Raw genomic sequence first — 14,431 nt, 5'->3', positions numbered from 1 at the left:
ATTTTCTCCACAAAGATCCCAACAAGAGAGTGGAAGGAAACTTAGACGGGGCTTTGTTTGACTCCGTGTAGCGACAACAAGAGAAACAAAACTACCTATTTGTAACGGACGTGCTGCCATTGCTCTCCGCATTGAGCGCCTACCTATTGAAATCTTTAAGTCGGGACAATGGGAGAGCGGCTAAAATTACCCTCTTGGGTCCTGGGCGGGCAGGATTCCTGAGCCCCCTACCCCCGCCTCCACGCAGCCTCCTCCAGCCCCGGCCGCGCCGGGGTCCCCCCTGTCCCCAGGCCTGGCGGCCTGCCTCCCGCCTGCACGGCCTGCACCTGTGCGCGGAGAGCACCACACCCGCCTCCCAGGCCCGGAGCCCCCTCCTGACGGCGGCCCAGACCCGGCGGCCCGGGCAGAGCGGCCACCACAGTATCAGTCACCAGGGGGAACGGCAAGGCTGGCGCTGCCCGAGGCCTGGGAACTCTGCGTGGGAGGGAGTTCGCGCGCTGGGCCCCAGGGCCGCCTCCGTACTCCGCCGAGGGATGCCGGGACGTCGACGCGACGCCGCTCCACGGTCTGCACTTCTGAAGGCCCCTCTGCTGCTCTCTCTCGTACCCCCAGCCTCCTTCCGAACCGCGCCCAATGGAATCCGACTGTAGGGGAGGCTCCAGAGGAGACTGGGGAGAGAGGACGAGAGTGGGGCATCCCCTTTGCATGGACTGCATGGGGAAAGGCGGTGGGCCATGAGGCTGGGGGTCAGGGGCCGAGCCCTAGTGTCCTGGCCGGAGTCGAGCCGGGCAGGAAAGACCGCGCCGCCACAGCTTCACCAGGCCCGGCCTCCCCTCAAGTGCAGAGCCGGCCGCAGAGCCCTAACAGGACTTAGGCTTAAAACAGAGCAACGTGCGCGGCAGCTAGGAGGCATTGGAGCACGGGGCTTCCCGCCTCCTAACTTCTGGCCGGGGCAGTGTGAGAACGGGGCGCACTAGTGCGGGCACCTGTGGAGGAAGAGGGGCGAGGGGAAGAGCGATGCCGGGCAGNGGCTCCTCGCACCCCTTCCTCACTGCAGCGGCCCGCAGCAAAAAGTAAATCAATATTAAGTTTGAAGAAGAATAAGAAGAAGAAGAAAAAAAATCGTCGTCTTAGTGCTGTTTACCCACTTCCTTCGAAAAGGCGTGCGGTGTGACCTGTTGCTGCGAGAGGGGATACAAAGGTNGGGGAGGAGCCGCCGCGCGCTGATTGGTCGCTGGAAACCCATTTATTCCCTGACAGCCCCCGTCACATGGATGGTTGTCTATTAACTTGTTCAAAAAAGTATCAGGAGTTGTCAAGGCACAGAAGAGAGTGTTTGCAAAAGGGGGAAAGTAGTTTGCTGCCTCTTTAAGACTAGGACTGAGAGAAAGAAGAGGAGAGAGAAAGAAAGGGAGAGAAGTTTGAGCCCCAGGCTTAAGCCTTTCCAAAAAATAATAATAACAATCATCGGCGGCGGCAAGATCGGCCAGAAGAGGAGGGAAGCGCTTTTTTTGATCCTGATTCCAGNCACGTCAAGCGGCCCATGAACGCCTTCATGGTGTGGTCCCGCGGGCAGCGGCGCAAGATGGCCCAGGAGAACCCCAAGATGCACAACTCGGAGATCAGCAAGCGCCTGGGCGCTGAGTGGAAACTTTTGTCGGAGACGGAGAAGCGGCCGTTCATCGACGAGGCCAAGCGGCTGCGAGCACTGCACATGAAGGAGCACCCGGATTATAAATACCGGCCCCGGCGGAAAACCAAGACGCTCATGAAGAAGGATAAGTACACACTGCCCGGAGGGCTGCTGGCTCCGGGCGGCAACAGCATGGCGAGCGGGGTCGGGGTGGGCGCCGGCCTGGGCGCGGGCGTGAACCAGCGCATGGACAGCTACGCGCACATGAACGGCTGGAGCAACGGCAGCTACAGCATGATGCAGGACCAGCTGGGCTACCCGCAGCACCCGGGCCTCAACGCGCACGGCGCGGCGCAGATGCAGCCCATGCACCGCTACGACGTGAGCGCCCTGCAGTACAACTCCATGACCAGCTCGCAGACCTACATGAACGGCTCGCCCACCTACAGCATGTCGTACTCGCAGCAGGGCACCCCTGGCATGGCGCTCGGCTCCATGGGCTCGGTGGTCAAGTCCGAGGCCAGTTCCAGCCCCCCCGTGGTTACCTCTTCCTCCCATTCCAGGGCGCCCTGCCAGGCCGGGGACCTCCGGGACATGATCAGCATGTACCTCCCCGGCGCCGAGGTGCCGGAGCCCGCCGCCCCCAGCAGACTTCACATGTCCCAGCACTACCAGAGCGGCCCGGTGCCCGGCACGGCCATTAACGGCACACTGCCCCTCTCGCACATGTGAGGGCCGGACGGTGAACTAGAGGGGGGGAGGAATTTTCAAAGAAGAACGAGGGGAAATGGGAGGAGAGNTGGACCTTGTATAGATCTGGAGGAAAGAAAACTACGCAAAACTTTTTAAAAGTTCTAGTGATACGGTAGGAGCTTTGCAGAAAGTTTGCAAAAGTCTTTACCAATAATATTTAGAGCTAGTCTCCAAGCGACGAAAAAAATGTTTTAATATTTGCAAGCAACTTTTGTACAGTATTTATCGAGGTAAACATGGCAATCAAAATGTCCATTGTTTATAAGCTGAGAATTTGCCAATATTTTTCGAGGAGAGGCTTCTTGCTGAATTTTGATTCTGCAGCTGAAATTTAGGACAGTTGCAAACGTGGAAAGAAGAAAATTATTCAGATTTGGACATTTTAATTGTTTAAAAATTGTACAAAAGGAAAAAATTAGAATAAGTACTGGCAAAACCATCTCCGTGGTCTTCTTTAAAGGGGCAAAAGTTTTAGATTGTACTAAATTTTTTTTAACTTACTGTTAAAGCAAAAATGGCCATACAGGTTGACATCGTTGGTAATTTATAATAGCTTTTGTTTCCCAAATTTCCATTTTGTTCAGATAAAAACAACAACAACATGAAATTACTGTGTTTGAAATATTTTCTTATGGTTTGTAATATTTCTGTAAATTTATTGTGATATTTTAAGGTTTTTTCCCCCCTTTATTTTCCGTAGTTGTATTTTAAAGATTCGGCTCTGTATTATTTGGATCAGTCTGCCGAGAATCCATGTATATATTTGAACTAATACCATCCTTATAACAGGTACATTTTCAACTTAAGTTTTTACTCCATTATGCACAGTTTGAGATAAATAAATTTTTGAAATATGGACACTGAAATTACGCTTGAGTCTTTCATTTATTTGGATAACACTGATTATACATAACTCCTCGGGGTATATACTGTGCTCAGCCAAGAAAGCAAAATACTTAAAACCTTGATATTCTAGTCCAGTAGCATGTGTAATGGTAACTGCAACAAGTAAATGTCTGAATGATTAACTGAATAAGTACTTTCAAAAAATTGAAATGCTTGTGTCATTTCTAAAATAGAAACTAGAGACATATATTGTGAATCCACCCCCTCCTTTTCTAAGCAGCATGAACAAGCATGATGGGGACTTATACTTAAAACTGATTTATGCCACTTGTTGCCAGAAATAAGGAGTCAATTCTGAAATTTTTCATGTGGCTCAGCAGATGGGATATTGAGCCAAATCAGAACCAGGTTGGCTGGTTTTGTTTTCGTTTTCTTCAATACACAATGGCCCTTTGGAAACCTGGTTATAGGGGGAAATGATGCTTCTTGTATCGGAATAATTGCAAACTAGACATGCAAAGTGCTCATCTGCTGGGTGGGTGTTTGGATTACTTCAGCCCTGCTATTGTTTGAGAGGAAACAAGTGGTTTGCTTTCTTTGTTCCTTGACTTCATAAACTTTCTCCTCTACATTCTCCTGTTTAGGGAGAAGGAAAGCAAAGAGCATCTTACAAACTGCCCCCCCCCCCGACTTATCACGGCTATTTATTAACTATTATTATTATTATTATTATTATTTATTTTCTTTTTTCCTCTCTCTCCCTGCACGAATTCCATTTGTTAAATTGGCAGCGCGGGTCCAAGCCTGTAGTCCAAAATCGGATATCTCTGCAGCTGATAACAAGCAAATGAGAAGCCAGGCAACAGCCATATTAAAGAAGAAAACAGTCAACTCTGAGGTAGATATTTTACTTTGTCCGGGCTAATCACATTTGGAGATGATTATGCTTTTGATCTGTTAACCATGTTTTACTACAGTAGTAGAGAAGTAGGGGGAGGGGAAAGGGGTGGGGAAACAAGATTGGATTTGTTGTTTTCTTTTGCCCTAGGAAAGGTAAAGAAAGACTCTAGTTGTCCACAGTGGGAGCGGAAAAGTTGGGGGATCGCCACGGTCTTTGAATTAGCGATGTTTCTACATCACAACCGACCCGCGCTTTGGCGCAGCCTGAGAATCTGTAAGACTGACTCAGGGACTTTTCTTCCCTATTTACTGCTTACCTCGCTCATCTTCCCCCACCAAAGGGGACCAGGAACCACGAGTCAGGCATACTTAAGAGCGGGGGTTTGCTACCCATATTTCAAGGGCTTGTTGTGTCAACTTGCTACAACTTTGGAGAAGTTGGAATCCGGCAGCGCCTTCCACCCTTGAATCAAATACCGGCTGCAGCCCCTAAGTTAGCTCTACCCGTTCGTTTGCACTTTCGCGTTTTCCAAGAAAAGTATTTCTTTCTCGTGGTGTTGCTGATGTTAGTTCTGGTTTCAGCTGGAGATATCCTCATATTTTCTGTATTTTTATTGCATACGGATTGTTTTATTTTAGGTGTGTACTGGTTTTTATTTATTTCTTTTCTTAAAATCCTAATTTTAGGGTAAAGGACGATTATTATGCCAGTTCCCAATTCTAAGCGAGGCATTTCCCCCCCTAATTAATGCAGAGACTCTAAAAGAATTTCCCCCGGCCTGGCCAGCCATTGTAATGCATATACGGATTATTCACGTGGTAATGAGCACATTCGCCAGTTCTTGCTCACACATACGAATAAAAGAAACTTTGAATAAAGATCCAAATGATCTTGCTGGGGGGTGGGGAGGATATTCTCGGAATGTGAGCCAATCAACTATATGGAGTGTATATATTTGAAAAAATAGGGATATACTAGAAATACGTATTGGGTTCAGAGTAACTGCACTGCACTAGGCTCCCTTAAAAAATAATAATAAATGAATAAAAAAAAAAGAACCCACAGGATCAGACTAAAAAAAGGAACAACTTTTTGGCAAAATGCTCAGGTTCAAATATTTTGCAAGAGGGAAGTGAGCAATTGTAGGAAGTTGAACTAGTTTTGAGTGATTGTCACTTTCTGCCTAAAACAAGAGAAGTCCCATTTTCCCTCCTATTCCTCCATATCCCCTAACTCACTGAAAGCCAAATTATTTTGTTCGTAAATATATTCTTCTGATAAACTGCATTTGACGAAAGTGATATCTATTTCATCATCATTTATTTGATTGGATTAAATGATTCCCCAAGATGTGTAGTTTCACGACTAGATTAATATTGAACATACAATATTTTAGTTATAATATGATTTCCAAGAAGGGGATAAACCGATAAACTTGCCCAGAGATGGTTTTCTCTCAGTGCTGAAGTTAGTTGTTGAATGTTCAGCTTCTTCCTTGAGATATTATTCTGTTCACTAAAACCATTCAATTTCCAGTCAAAGGGGTGAATTTAATGTTTTGTTAACCTTATACATGGAATGGAAATGTGTAGAAGGATGAGATTATAGTTTGTTCCCTCTGCAATTTTTTTCTCTCCCCGCACTCCCCGCCCCCACTTTAAATAAAGAGCGTTAAAATATTTTGCTGAGCTGTAGTAGATTAGCAAGGTTTCTTGCCAATGCTGGGAAGCTGGTATTACAGACGGTCCCAGGGGAAAATGGCTCACATTAACCACTAAATGAATATTTGACAAGGGCTCATTCGGAGGTATTATTACTATAAACGTGTCCCTACTGGACTTTTCCAGGGTCAAAGAGCAACGCTTCAATTAATTATTTAGTCTGCTACTAAATTTGGTTGTAATAGCTGTACTTATTTCTAGAACCGACACATTCTTACAGTAGGAAATCTCAGGAGAATCTTCTCCATCAGCTATGCCTTGGATTGAAATACACACAGAGCCCTGGCATTCTAAAGCTGACTTTTTCATAAAACCTTTTCCTGGGCTGAGAGTTGGGGGGGATAATAGTTTCTTTTTCTATCTCATTTGCTGGTTTTGATTTAAAACAAAGAAACAAGAACATAGTAAGTTATCTTAGCTTCTTCTACATCATGCCTGGCAAGGTCTTTTGGGGCCTTGCAGTTTGGGGAGAGAGGGAAGGGGAATTATTTATAACCTTTGCCTTTTCTAAGTGGAGGTGTCACAGGATTTCAGAGACTCAGGCAGGTTCTGAATTTAGAAAGGGCACACACTGCTGTTTGCCAGTAAAATTCGGGTTTTAAAATGGAAGTCTCCATAGGCTGAGTACTCGGAATTCTAGTACACTCAGAGTAAATTGGGGTATGAGATAGTCCCTCCTTCCCTCCCCATCTATTGGCTTGAACACTTCCAGGTGTAGTGGGGTGAGGGGGGACCAGGCAAGTATTCCATTTCTGCTCTGTCATAAGTTCCTCCGTGGCCCTGGGTAAAATGGTAAGGGAATGATTTTGAGAGTAAGATTCCTTGACAATAATATAAGGTGAATGAATAAGAGATAAGCTGCAAGGGGTGGAGGGGACGGGATGCAGTAATTACAAACCCAATTCATTCAGCTTTTCAGAACTTTTGTTGTGGGAGCTCCATTGACGGGTTTTGAGTCGCCAGTTTTCTCACATTAAAAAGAACTGATCAGCGCCTTAGGGGAACAAGAAATACCGCTTAACTGCACAGTGATTGGGTCTTCATTTAGAACCCTTACAAGAAGAAAATTAAACAGTCCCTTTGTGTGCACAGGTTTACTTTTCAACTGCTAACAGTTTATAGCTAACTGCTCTGGGATTGAAGTTTGACTGGGGCTTGGTCGCCTGCTAGCTGGCACTGCTTATTTATTTATTTATTTATTTATTGTAACGAAAAGAGTTTTTTATACCCTTCTCCCTTTATTTCTTGCTCTTGGAGAATTTTGCAAAACAGGCCCTCCTATTTTGCTTCATGGAAGGAGTTTCCTTTGCCATGAGCTTTCGCAGAGACTTGAATTAACACTTCTCCAACACTTTCCACCACATCCCTCCCCCCATCACTGCCTTAAAATAATTTGCATCTCACTCCATTTTTTATGCTACTTTTTCTTGCTTTCAGAGTACAGACTGCTTTGGACAGCCACAAGTGAGATTGAGAATGAGGGTTGATTTATTTCTTTCCTTGGCTTTTTTTTTTTTTTTTTTTTTTTTATGAAGTTGGAAGATGGTTGGCTGGATTTCTTTAGGGACCTCATCTATGAGGTAGATCCCTTACAGACAGAAGAAGGGAGAGAAAGACTTGAGAACTGGACTGTGAAAGTATGGATAAAATCCAAAGGGACACAGCCTCTGGAGTTCTAGAGTAAGCAGCTGTGGAAGGAGCTTTCCAAAAACAGAGAAATTGCCCAAACCAGAGAATTAGTTTCGTGTCTTTCATAGTCATTTTCTATTAAAAAAAACTTCCCAGGAAACCTGCCTCTGATATCACCCAGGGAGACTTGTAACCACTCTACCTTCTCATAATGCTGTCCAGTTTTACAGTTCTTGTTTTCAGTGTTTCTGTGTTGCTTCTGTAGCTTTTAGGAAATAATGGACTTGACTTTCTTGTTTCAACTATGAGACTTCTCTGGGAGAATGGATTACTAAGACAAGGCCACAATTTCCCCTGGCAGAGAGCTCTCTTTCTGCAAGCAGGTCTAAATGGATTTTATTTTATATTTCGGTGTAATGGCCATATTTCTGATCCCTTGAGTGGTGTATTCAGTTTCTGTTCAAAAGCAAATAAAACGTCCTCTCACTTCAGGACGCAAAGATATTTTCTGCTTCTGGGCTTTTGGACTTGAGATGCTCGCTCTACTTTGCAAAGAAGTGGCAGGTGATTTTAAAGCTTCGAGGAGCCGCTCATTTCATTACCCTCGTCCACCACCCGCACGCACAGAATGAAGTGTGCGTTGTCAGTAAAGATTTCGGCGCTTTGAACTGCCGTTTGCCTTGCTCCCCGGGCTGCGGTGCGGGGCNCGGGGACCTGACGTCACCGTGGCCCTAGCCGAGGCCCCCACGGGGCTCCCGGCGACGGTGCTGCGTAGCGCTCGAGTTTTCTCCGTCAGGACCCTGCCAGCACGGCCCGGTTTCCTCCCGTAGCCCTGGACGGTCGCGCGTCGCGCCAGTCTGCAATGTCTCCCGAGCTGCTGTGGGCCCTCTCGCTTCTCTGGAGCCCTCTGCCTCCTGCACCTCGGCGCTAGCCGGCTCCGCGTTGACCTCGTGACCCCAGGGATGGTTCTAGGCCCCAAACCTCCCAAATCAGAGATTGTTTTCCTCAAGGCCTGCCCTCCACTTGCCTCTCCCCTCCGTCCTTTACTTTTAAAAGGCTGTTTGCCCCTGTTTGGTGCCAAAGCTCATCGTTAGTAATCAACCTCTCAGTACTTCCCAATGCCAGGGGCTGCGCATTGACGTGGCTGTGGGTAACTACAGGGGCGATTTGGGATCCCCAGAGTGATGGGCCCCTCTAGGCTCAGAGAAGGGAGGAATGGAGGATACATTCGTGTTCTATTTATAAAACAGGGATAATACATCTTTACCGGGCAAAAGAGGAATACAAAGCCAATTACACAAAATGGGACTAATTGGTGGCTATTACTGTTCTTAACAGTCCAACAGAGTTAGGTGGTAGGGAAGGCAAGAAGTTCCCATTTTAGACTCTAGAGATCAATCCAGTAATTCGGGTCTCCTCTCTGGTCTTGGGAGGTGAAATTAGCCTTCCTCTGAGGACCCTGCTTCCTTTGCCAGTTCTCTTTCTGGCTTAGGGTTAGCCTAGGAAGTTAGCCTGCAAACTTGCCATCCCTGGGCATCTTCCTGAAGGGACGGATGCCGGCACTCTGGGCAGGAGCCGCCCCCACCCACAGAAGGCAGAAAAATAATTACTGTATTAAAAGAAGCGGTGAATTCTTCCCAAGGGTTCTTATCGCTGGCGGCCAGGCCAGAAGCGGGACTGCGCCCCCACCCCCACCTCGTGACGTCAAGGTCTGCAGGGCCTCAGGGATGAAATGATTCGTTTGAGTGTTCCAGAAAGGGCAATCCGTATACTTGCAGGGTGAGGCCAGTGGAGCCGGTCTGCATCCCCACTACCCAGCCCCAGCTTTTGAGGCAGATGCTCTTGCCCCCCAGAGTATAAGCAAACACGAATAACCAGTCTCAGGCACGTAGACAGCCACACACGCAACCCCACCCACCACACCACCGGAGCTCACAGGCAAATCCGTGTGTGCGTGTGATTTGCTAGCTAGAGTTTGCTGTGAGGTCTGAATGAGTTGGGTTTTGTTGTTGTTTTGTTTTATGCTTGTTTTGTTTTGAGACACTGGACAAATCACACCGAAGCCTTTACAAAGTACACTGTAGCTCTATTTTATTTGTCCCTGCAGAAGTTTCACCAGTGGATTAAGAATTGGACTTCCAAAAGTTTTCTGGCTCTGATATGGAGCCAGGGTTAGGACAGTTGCTTCTGGCTAGCTGTTGCTATGCCATTTCCACTTTTTCTATCCCCCACCACTCCGAATGATTTGTATAGCTGTTTATAACCATTTTAGAATTGGGAAAATATTGCTGAGAAAAGAGTGTTTCAAACTGTAGACAAGAAGAAAGACATTTGATCCCTGACTCTCTAAAATGGATAGAATTATTTGTTGGTGGAAAGCACCTCAGCATTTCCAGAAGGTGCGCGTCCCAAGTTTTCTTTACAAATCACTTTAATTCATTGAATGCCCTTCCGATGGGAGGGGTCCTAGAGACTAGACCTTGTTTTTATATTGGCCCGGGATCTAACAAACTAATGATTTGCTGAGAATTAGCCAATACTTCACATGCAGTCAATTCAGTATCAACTCACATCCAGGTCGATTTGACTATCACACTTAACAGTTCAAATCTCGGTTATTGCATAACATTACAGTTTGATCAGTCTGAAATCACTAAGTGGCAAACCTGTCTTCTCCTGCTCAAAGTCTTCTTCCCTTTCTTTGTTTCCCCCTTCTTCCCACCTCCAGGGAAAATATCTTACAATCAAGTTTTCCTTGTGAGAGTTTGTTTACCCCAACTTCTGTTAAACTAGACGAACACTCCTCAGCTTTCTAAACACTCGCTCATCAGCTTTGTGAAATGGTGCAAAAACATCTTGGAATCTAAGATGGCAAAATAAACCTGAGCATATGGGGGGAAGACTTCGTTGTTAGGAAATAGATTTAAATGTTTAGCTCACACTTCAGCCTTGATGCCTCCGTTACTACCCTCTCTTGCTTCTCTCACTGCCTGCCCCTGGCTCTTGGGTACCTCACCTCTATTAGCAAGCTGGCTCACCGGCATAAATTATGAATGCATTTCAAGCCGGCCCTTTTGATAAGATAAATCAGGGGCTTTTCTCTTTTGCATGTTTCTGCTTTCATTCCTATTGAAACTTCCTGCGCCCGTGCTGCAGTGTCTTTCCACAAACTTACTATCCCCACGTAAACTATGGAGGTATGTTTTTAATAGGAAAAATCAGGTAGTCTTTTTTTTTTGAAGAAGCTTTACAAGTTAAGGATACAAAATATTTCATGGTTAGTTGTGTGAGCTTCCAAATTAGCTGCATATAAAGTATTTTAAGATTTTTTTTTTTTTTTTTGGCTGTCACTGGCTGGCAATACTCATTTTGTGTGTGTGTGTTGGTTTGAAAAGCAGGAAGAAATGTAATGAATTGAGTGCTGTCAGAGATGTCTTCTGTTTGAACAATCTGCGATGGGCTGAATGGCAGGGACTCCCTCATCCAGTGCAGGTGCAGTAGAGCTGGGGAAGGGGGGAGGGGGGCTCCCTCTGTTCAGTCAAAAAGCACCATTCTCCACAATAGACCACACACTGACAGCCAGCGTGACATCAACTCACACTTTCATACTTTTCCCCCCATCCATAGTTCTGAGTTCACAAAGTGGCCATACAGTAGCCTTGGTTAGGTTCCTTTAATGAACATTTTGTGGCTCCTATGACCAACATTGAAATCTGCTTAGCCTGGGAGGAACAAATAGATTTTTAATCGTGAGCTCCAAATCAAAATGTAAAGCTATAGATATTTAAAGTTAGCTGGTCTCTTTCCACTCTCTCCCAACGCCAATGCCTACAACAGCCCGGAGAGGATCTGAAAACTCGGAGTTAAAAGTTCTTCCGAGACTGACTTAGGTTCTGAGACACTGTTTTCTGATGTCCCAAGGGAGACTAAACAGGAAAAGAGGGAAGGCACGGATTTCATGTATTTATTTAAATTTAAAAGGACCTCTAGTATTTTATTATGCTGCGTGAGAGGGTTAATCCTGCAAATGAACGGACATTAATCTTGTGGAGTGGAGTCTGTCCCCCTTGAATCGGTTTTTCTGGGGAGAGGGGTGGGAGATAGAGCGGGGAGTTAGGAAAGGCAGCAACTGTTTCAAAACTCTGGACAAAGATGCGACCACCCTTTGGCGCTCGCACCGCTGCAAGGGCTGGACCTTCCGAAGATTTCATTTCACATTCGTTTAAACTCAGGCCTTGGTGCCTCGAGTTTTAAGTGGAGTTGTCCAAGGAGAGAACGCTGCTAGAGAAACTAGACCAGTCAATCTCTTCTTCCCGCCACCCCCGCCGGGTTCCTACTCCTCTCCGCCCCCACCCGCTTCGCCAACTCACTGTCTGGATTCCCAGCATTTAGCAGAAGGAGGGAGGGGCGAGGAAAGGGCTGCGCGGCCAGGACCGTCCCCCGGCGCCGCCGCCGCGCGGGGCGAGAGCCGGGCCGCTCTGCCACCGCCGCGTTTCCCTCTGTGCCGGGACTGAGGCATCGCGCGGAGGAAAATTGATCCCTGCTTGCTTATTTAAAAAAAAAAAACAAAAACAAACAAACAGCCCCCCCCCCGCAAACATGTAGCCGTACATACTTTTCATCGCGGCAACAACAAATCAACTTTCTAGCTCTCGAGCAAAACCTTTTTTTTATCATTCGCCTAAAACATTGTTCAGTAGGTGGGGGTGGGAACAAGCAGACTCCCCAGGGCAGCGGTCAAGTGTTTCCCGCACTCCTACCTCGCGCGTGGAGGCAGAGAGTCCGAGGTCTGGCGGGGCGGGGCGCAGGGCAAGGGGATTTGGTGTGCAGGGAGAATAGAGGCCAAGTTCTTTAGAACCTCAAATACCACAGCAAGAGATGGGTCTTACCATCTCTGTGGAGTCCTTCGCTTGTGGCTGCAAGGAGCTGTCGGGTGGCCTGCGTTAAGTATGCCTACGGCGCCTACTAAAGTCTGGGCCTAGGAGAAGAGGCGTCTCCCTCCCCTCGACCCACTGCCCGCCGCTACTTGATAGTTGCCGCGTCTTCTGGCAGGTTACACACCCACAATTAATCTTTCTTATTAAAGCCTCCATTCTGTACCCAAGGGGCGACTCAAACCTATTTAGATTTCCTTGGTTGGCTGCACAAATTTAAGTGGGCAAAGAGTTATAAACCTAATAACAGAGGGCGAGAGAGAGTGATTTGAGTAGAGAAGACGCAAGATTGACTAGGGGTGTAAGGACGCTGCGGGCCTTGCCCGCCCCAGACACCTGCCTCGGGGTGCACGCCAGGCTCTGGGAAAGGCAGCGAACCCCCGGCACACACACCGCGCGCAACGTCCGCACACACACCTACATCCCTAGCCTTCTCGCTCACAGGTACACTTGGAATGAGATTGCCTCTTCCGGATTTCTTATAAACCCCTCCCAGCAAGGCAGCGTTCTCACAGCATCCCAAACCAGGGAACTTCCAGAGAACCGGGGAAGGTTTGCACTGTTTGGGATTAATTGAGAATAATTAACACTGGAGACCGTTAATCACCACTTTGCTGCTCTCTCCCTCCTTTCGGGTCTGCGGCGACTGCCTCTCTCGCTCCGGCTGTCGGCGCGGGTGGGTTCGCTGGTGAAAGTGAAGACGTCGCGGTAGCTGTCACCCAGTTCGGCTGTACTTTTTTAAACGCTCGCATATTGTTTGATTACTAATTCGAGTTAATATGATCTTTATGGCAACATAACAGTGGATAATTGGCCTTTTTTTCTGAACAACAATGTAAATCACAATCGCTTTATTATTTAATAACGTCAAACGCTTCGTTGGATTGGCCCCGACCGAGAAGACCTTTTCTTTCTAGACAGTGTTGTGGAGGAAGAACAATGAAGATCTAATTGTGGAGATTTCATAAGTTGGCTCCCGTAAATGAACAGCTTAGATATGGAAGTTCCAGCAGATGTGGGCACTATTCGCCGTAGAAACTCTACCCCCACCGCCCATACACGCAGCCCAAACACTCTATTGGAGGTTTTTTGTGGTGATGGTGGTCCTCAGATCCTAGCAACCACCTAAATCTTCCAGTAGCAATTAGAGCTTTTTATCGGGCTTGCTCTTCAGCCCTTTATATTGCCGATTTAGCATTAAGGCATTGAGTCCACATACCAAATTAGCGCAACTCCCAAAGAGCCACAACCACTAATGCTCCCTTTCGGTCACTTTGGTTGTTGGATATCTAGAGTACCTGCCTGGGGCTTTCTTTAAAGTCTTATTTTGTTCTTTGATTTTTAAAACGGATTCACCAATGCAGTGTCTTGGAATATATTTGTTTCAGGCAGAGTTTTGCAAGGGACACGAGCCATTATTTTGCAAATGCCTCGAAGAGCAGACGAAACCTACAGACCCCCTCAAATGCAGACGACAGCGCTTAGAAGGAATGGGTCCCCGCTGCTCCAATGAAAGATTAATCACATTTGCCCCCAAATCCTCCATTCTAACGGTCTCTGTCACAGCTTCTGCCGTCGCTGGAAGACCGCTGTCTCTGGGGTCTTAAGACTTCGGAGTCTTTAGCAACTGGAGAGCCCCCATCACTTGGAATTCGGGTCAAAGAGAGAGACTCCGAGTCTACAGCAGGTTTTGTTTTTGCGTTTGCCCGCCTCTCCATTTTATTCAACTTCCACTGCCTGTCGGGAGGCAGAACAATTCGCTCCCCCCGGTCCCCGCCTCGCTTCTAAGATAAACAGGAGGTGCGAAATGCTTCGCCTGCACACGCGCCCTCGGNTCTCCCTTTGCTCTTCCCACCCGCATTTTAAAACTATCACATGGACGGTTCTAGAGTCATGGCCACATTTCAGGCTGCCTTCCAATTTCTTTCCGGTCCACTCTTCCACTTTCTGAGAACCTAAAAAGTGACAAGGAGAAGAGTAGAGGAATGGAGAAAAGGCAGTGAGTTTTCAAAAC

General features: G+C 47.1%; 1 protein-coding gene and 1 long non-coding RNA gene across 3 annotated transcripts in view; both read left to right on the top strand.

Annotated features, from left to right (window-relative positions):
* Positions 1 to 14,431, top strand: part of LOC144223647 (uncharacterized) — a 122,327-nt gene that overhangs the window by 90,653 nt on the left and 17,243 nt on the right. For both annotated transcript variants that reach the window (XR_013332770.1, XR_013332769.1), the window contains one exon: positions 4,024 to 4,130. This is a non-coding gene — a long non-coding RNA (uncharacterized LOC144223647). The remainder of the gene's footprint in view (positions 1 to 4,023; positions 4,131 to 14,431) is intronic.
* Positions 1,537 to 2,426, top strand: SOX2 (SRY-box transcription factor 2). Its single transcript, XM_077754573.1, has one exon. It carries the CDS (start codon positions 1,544 to 1,546, stop codon positions 2,363 to 2,365), a length of 822 nt encoding a protein of 273 aa, XP_077610699.1. The 5' UTR covers positions 1,537 to 1,543; the 3' UTR covers positions 2,366 to 2,426.

Source organism: Crocuta crocuta, unplaced genomic scaffold, assembly GCF_008692635.1.
Source record: "Crocuta crocuta isolate KB4526 unplaced genomic scaffold, BGI_CrCroc_1.0 scaffold70, whole genome shotgun sequence".
NCBI lineage: Eukaryota > Metazoa > Chordata > Mammalia > Carnivora > Hyaenidae > Crocuta > Crocuta crocuta.
Note: the sequence above shows the minus strand (reverse complement) of the source record. Positions and strands in the feature narration are given on the sequence as shown.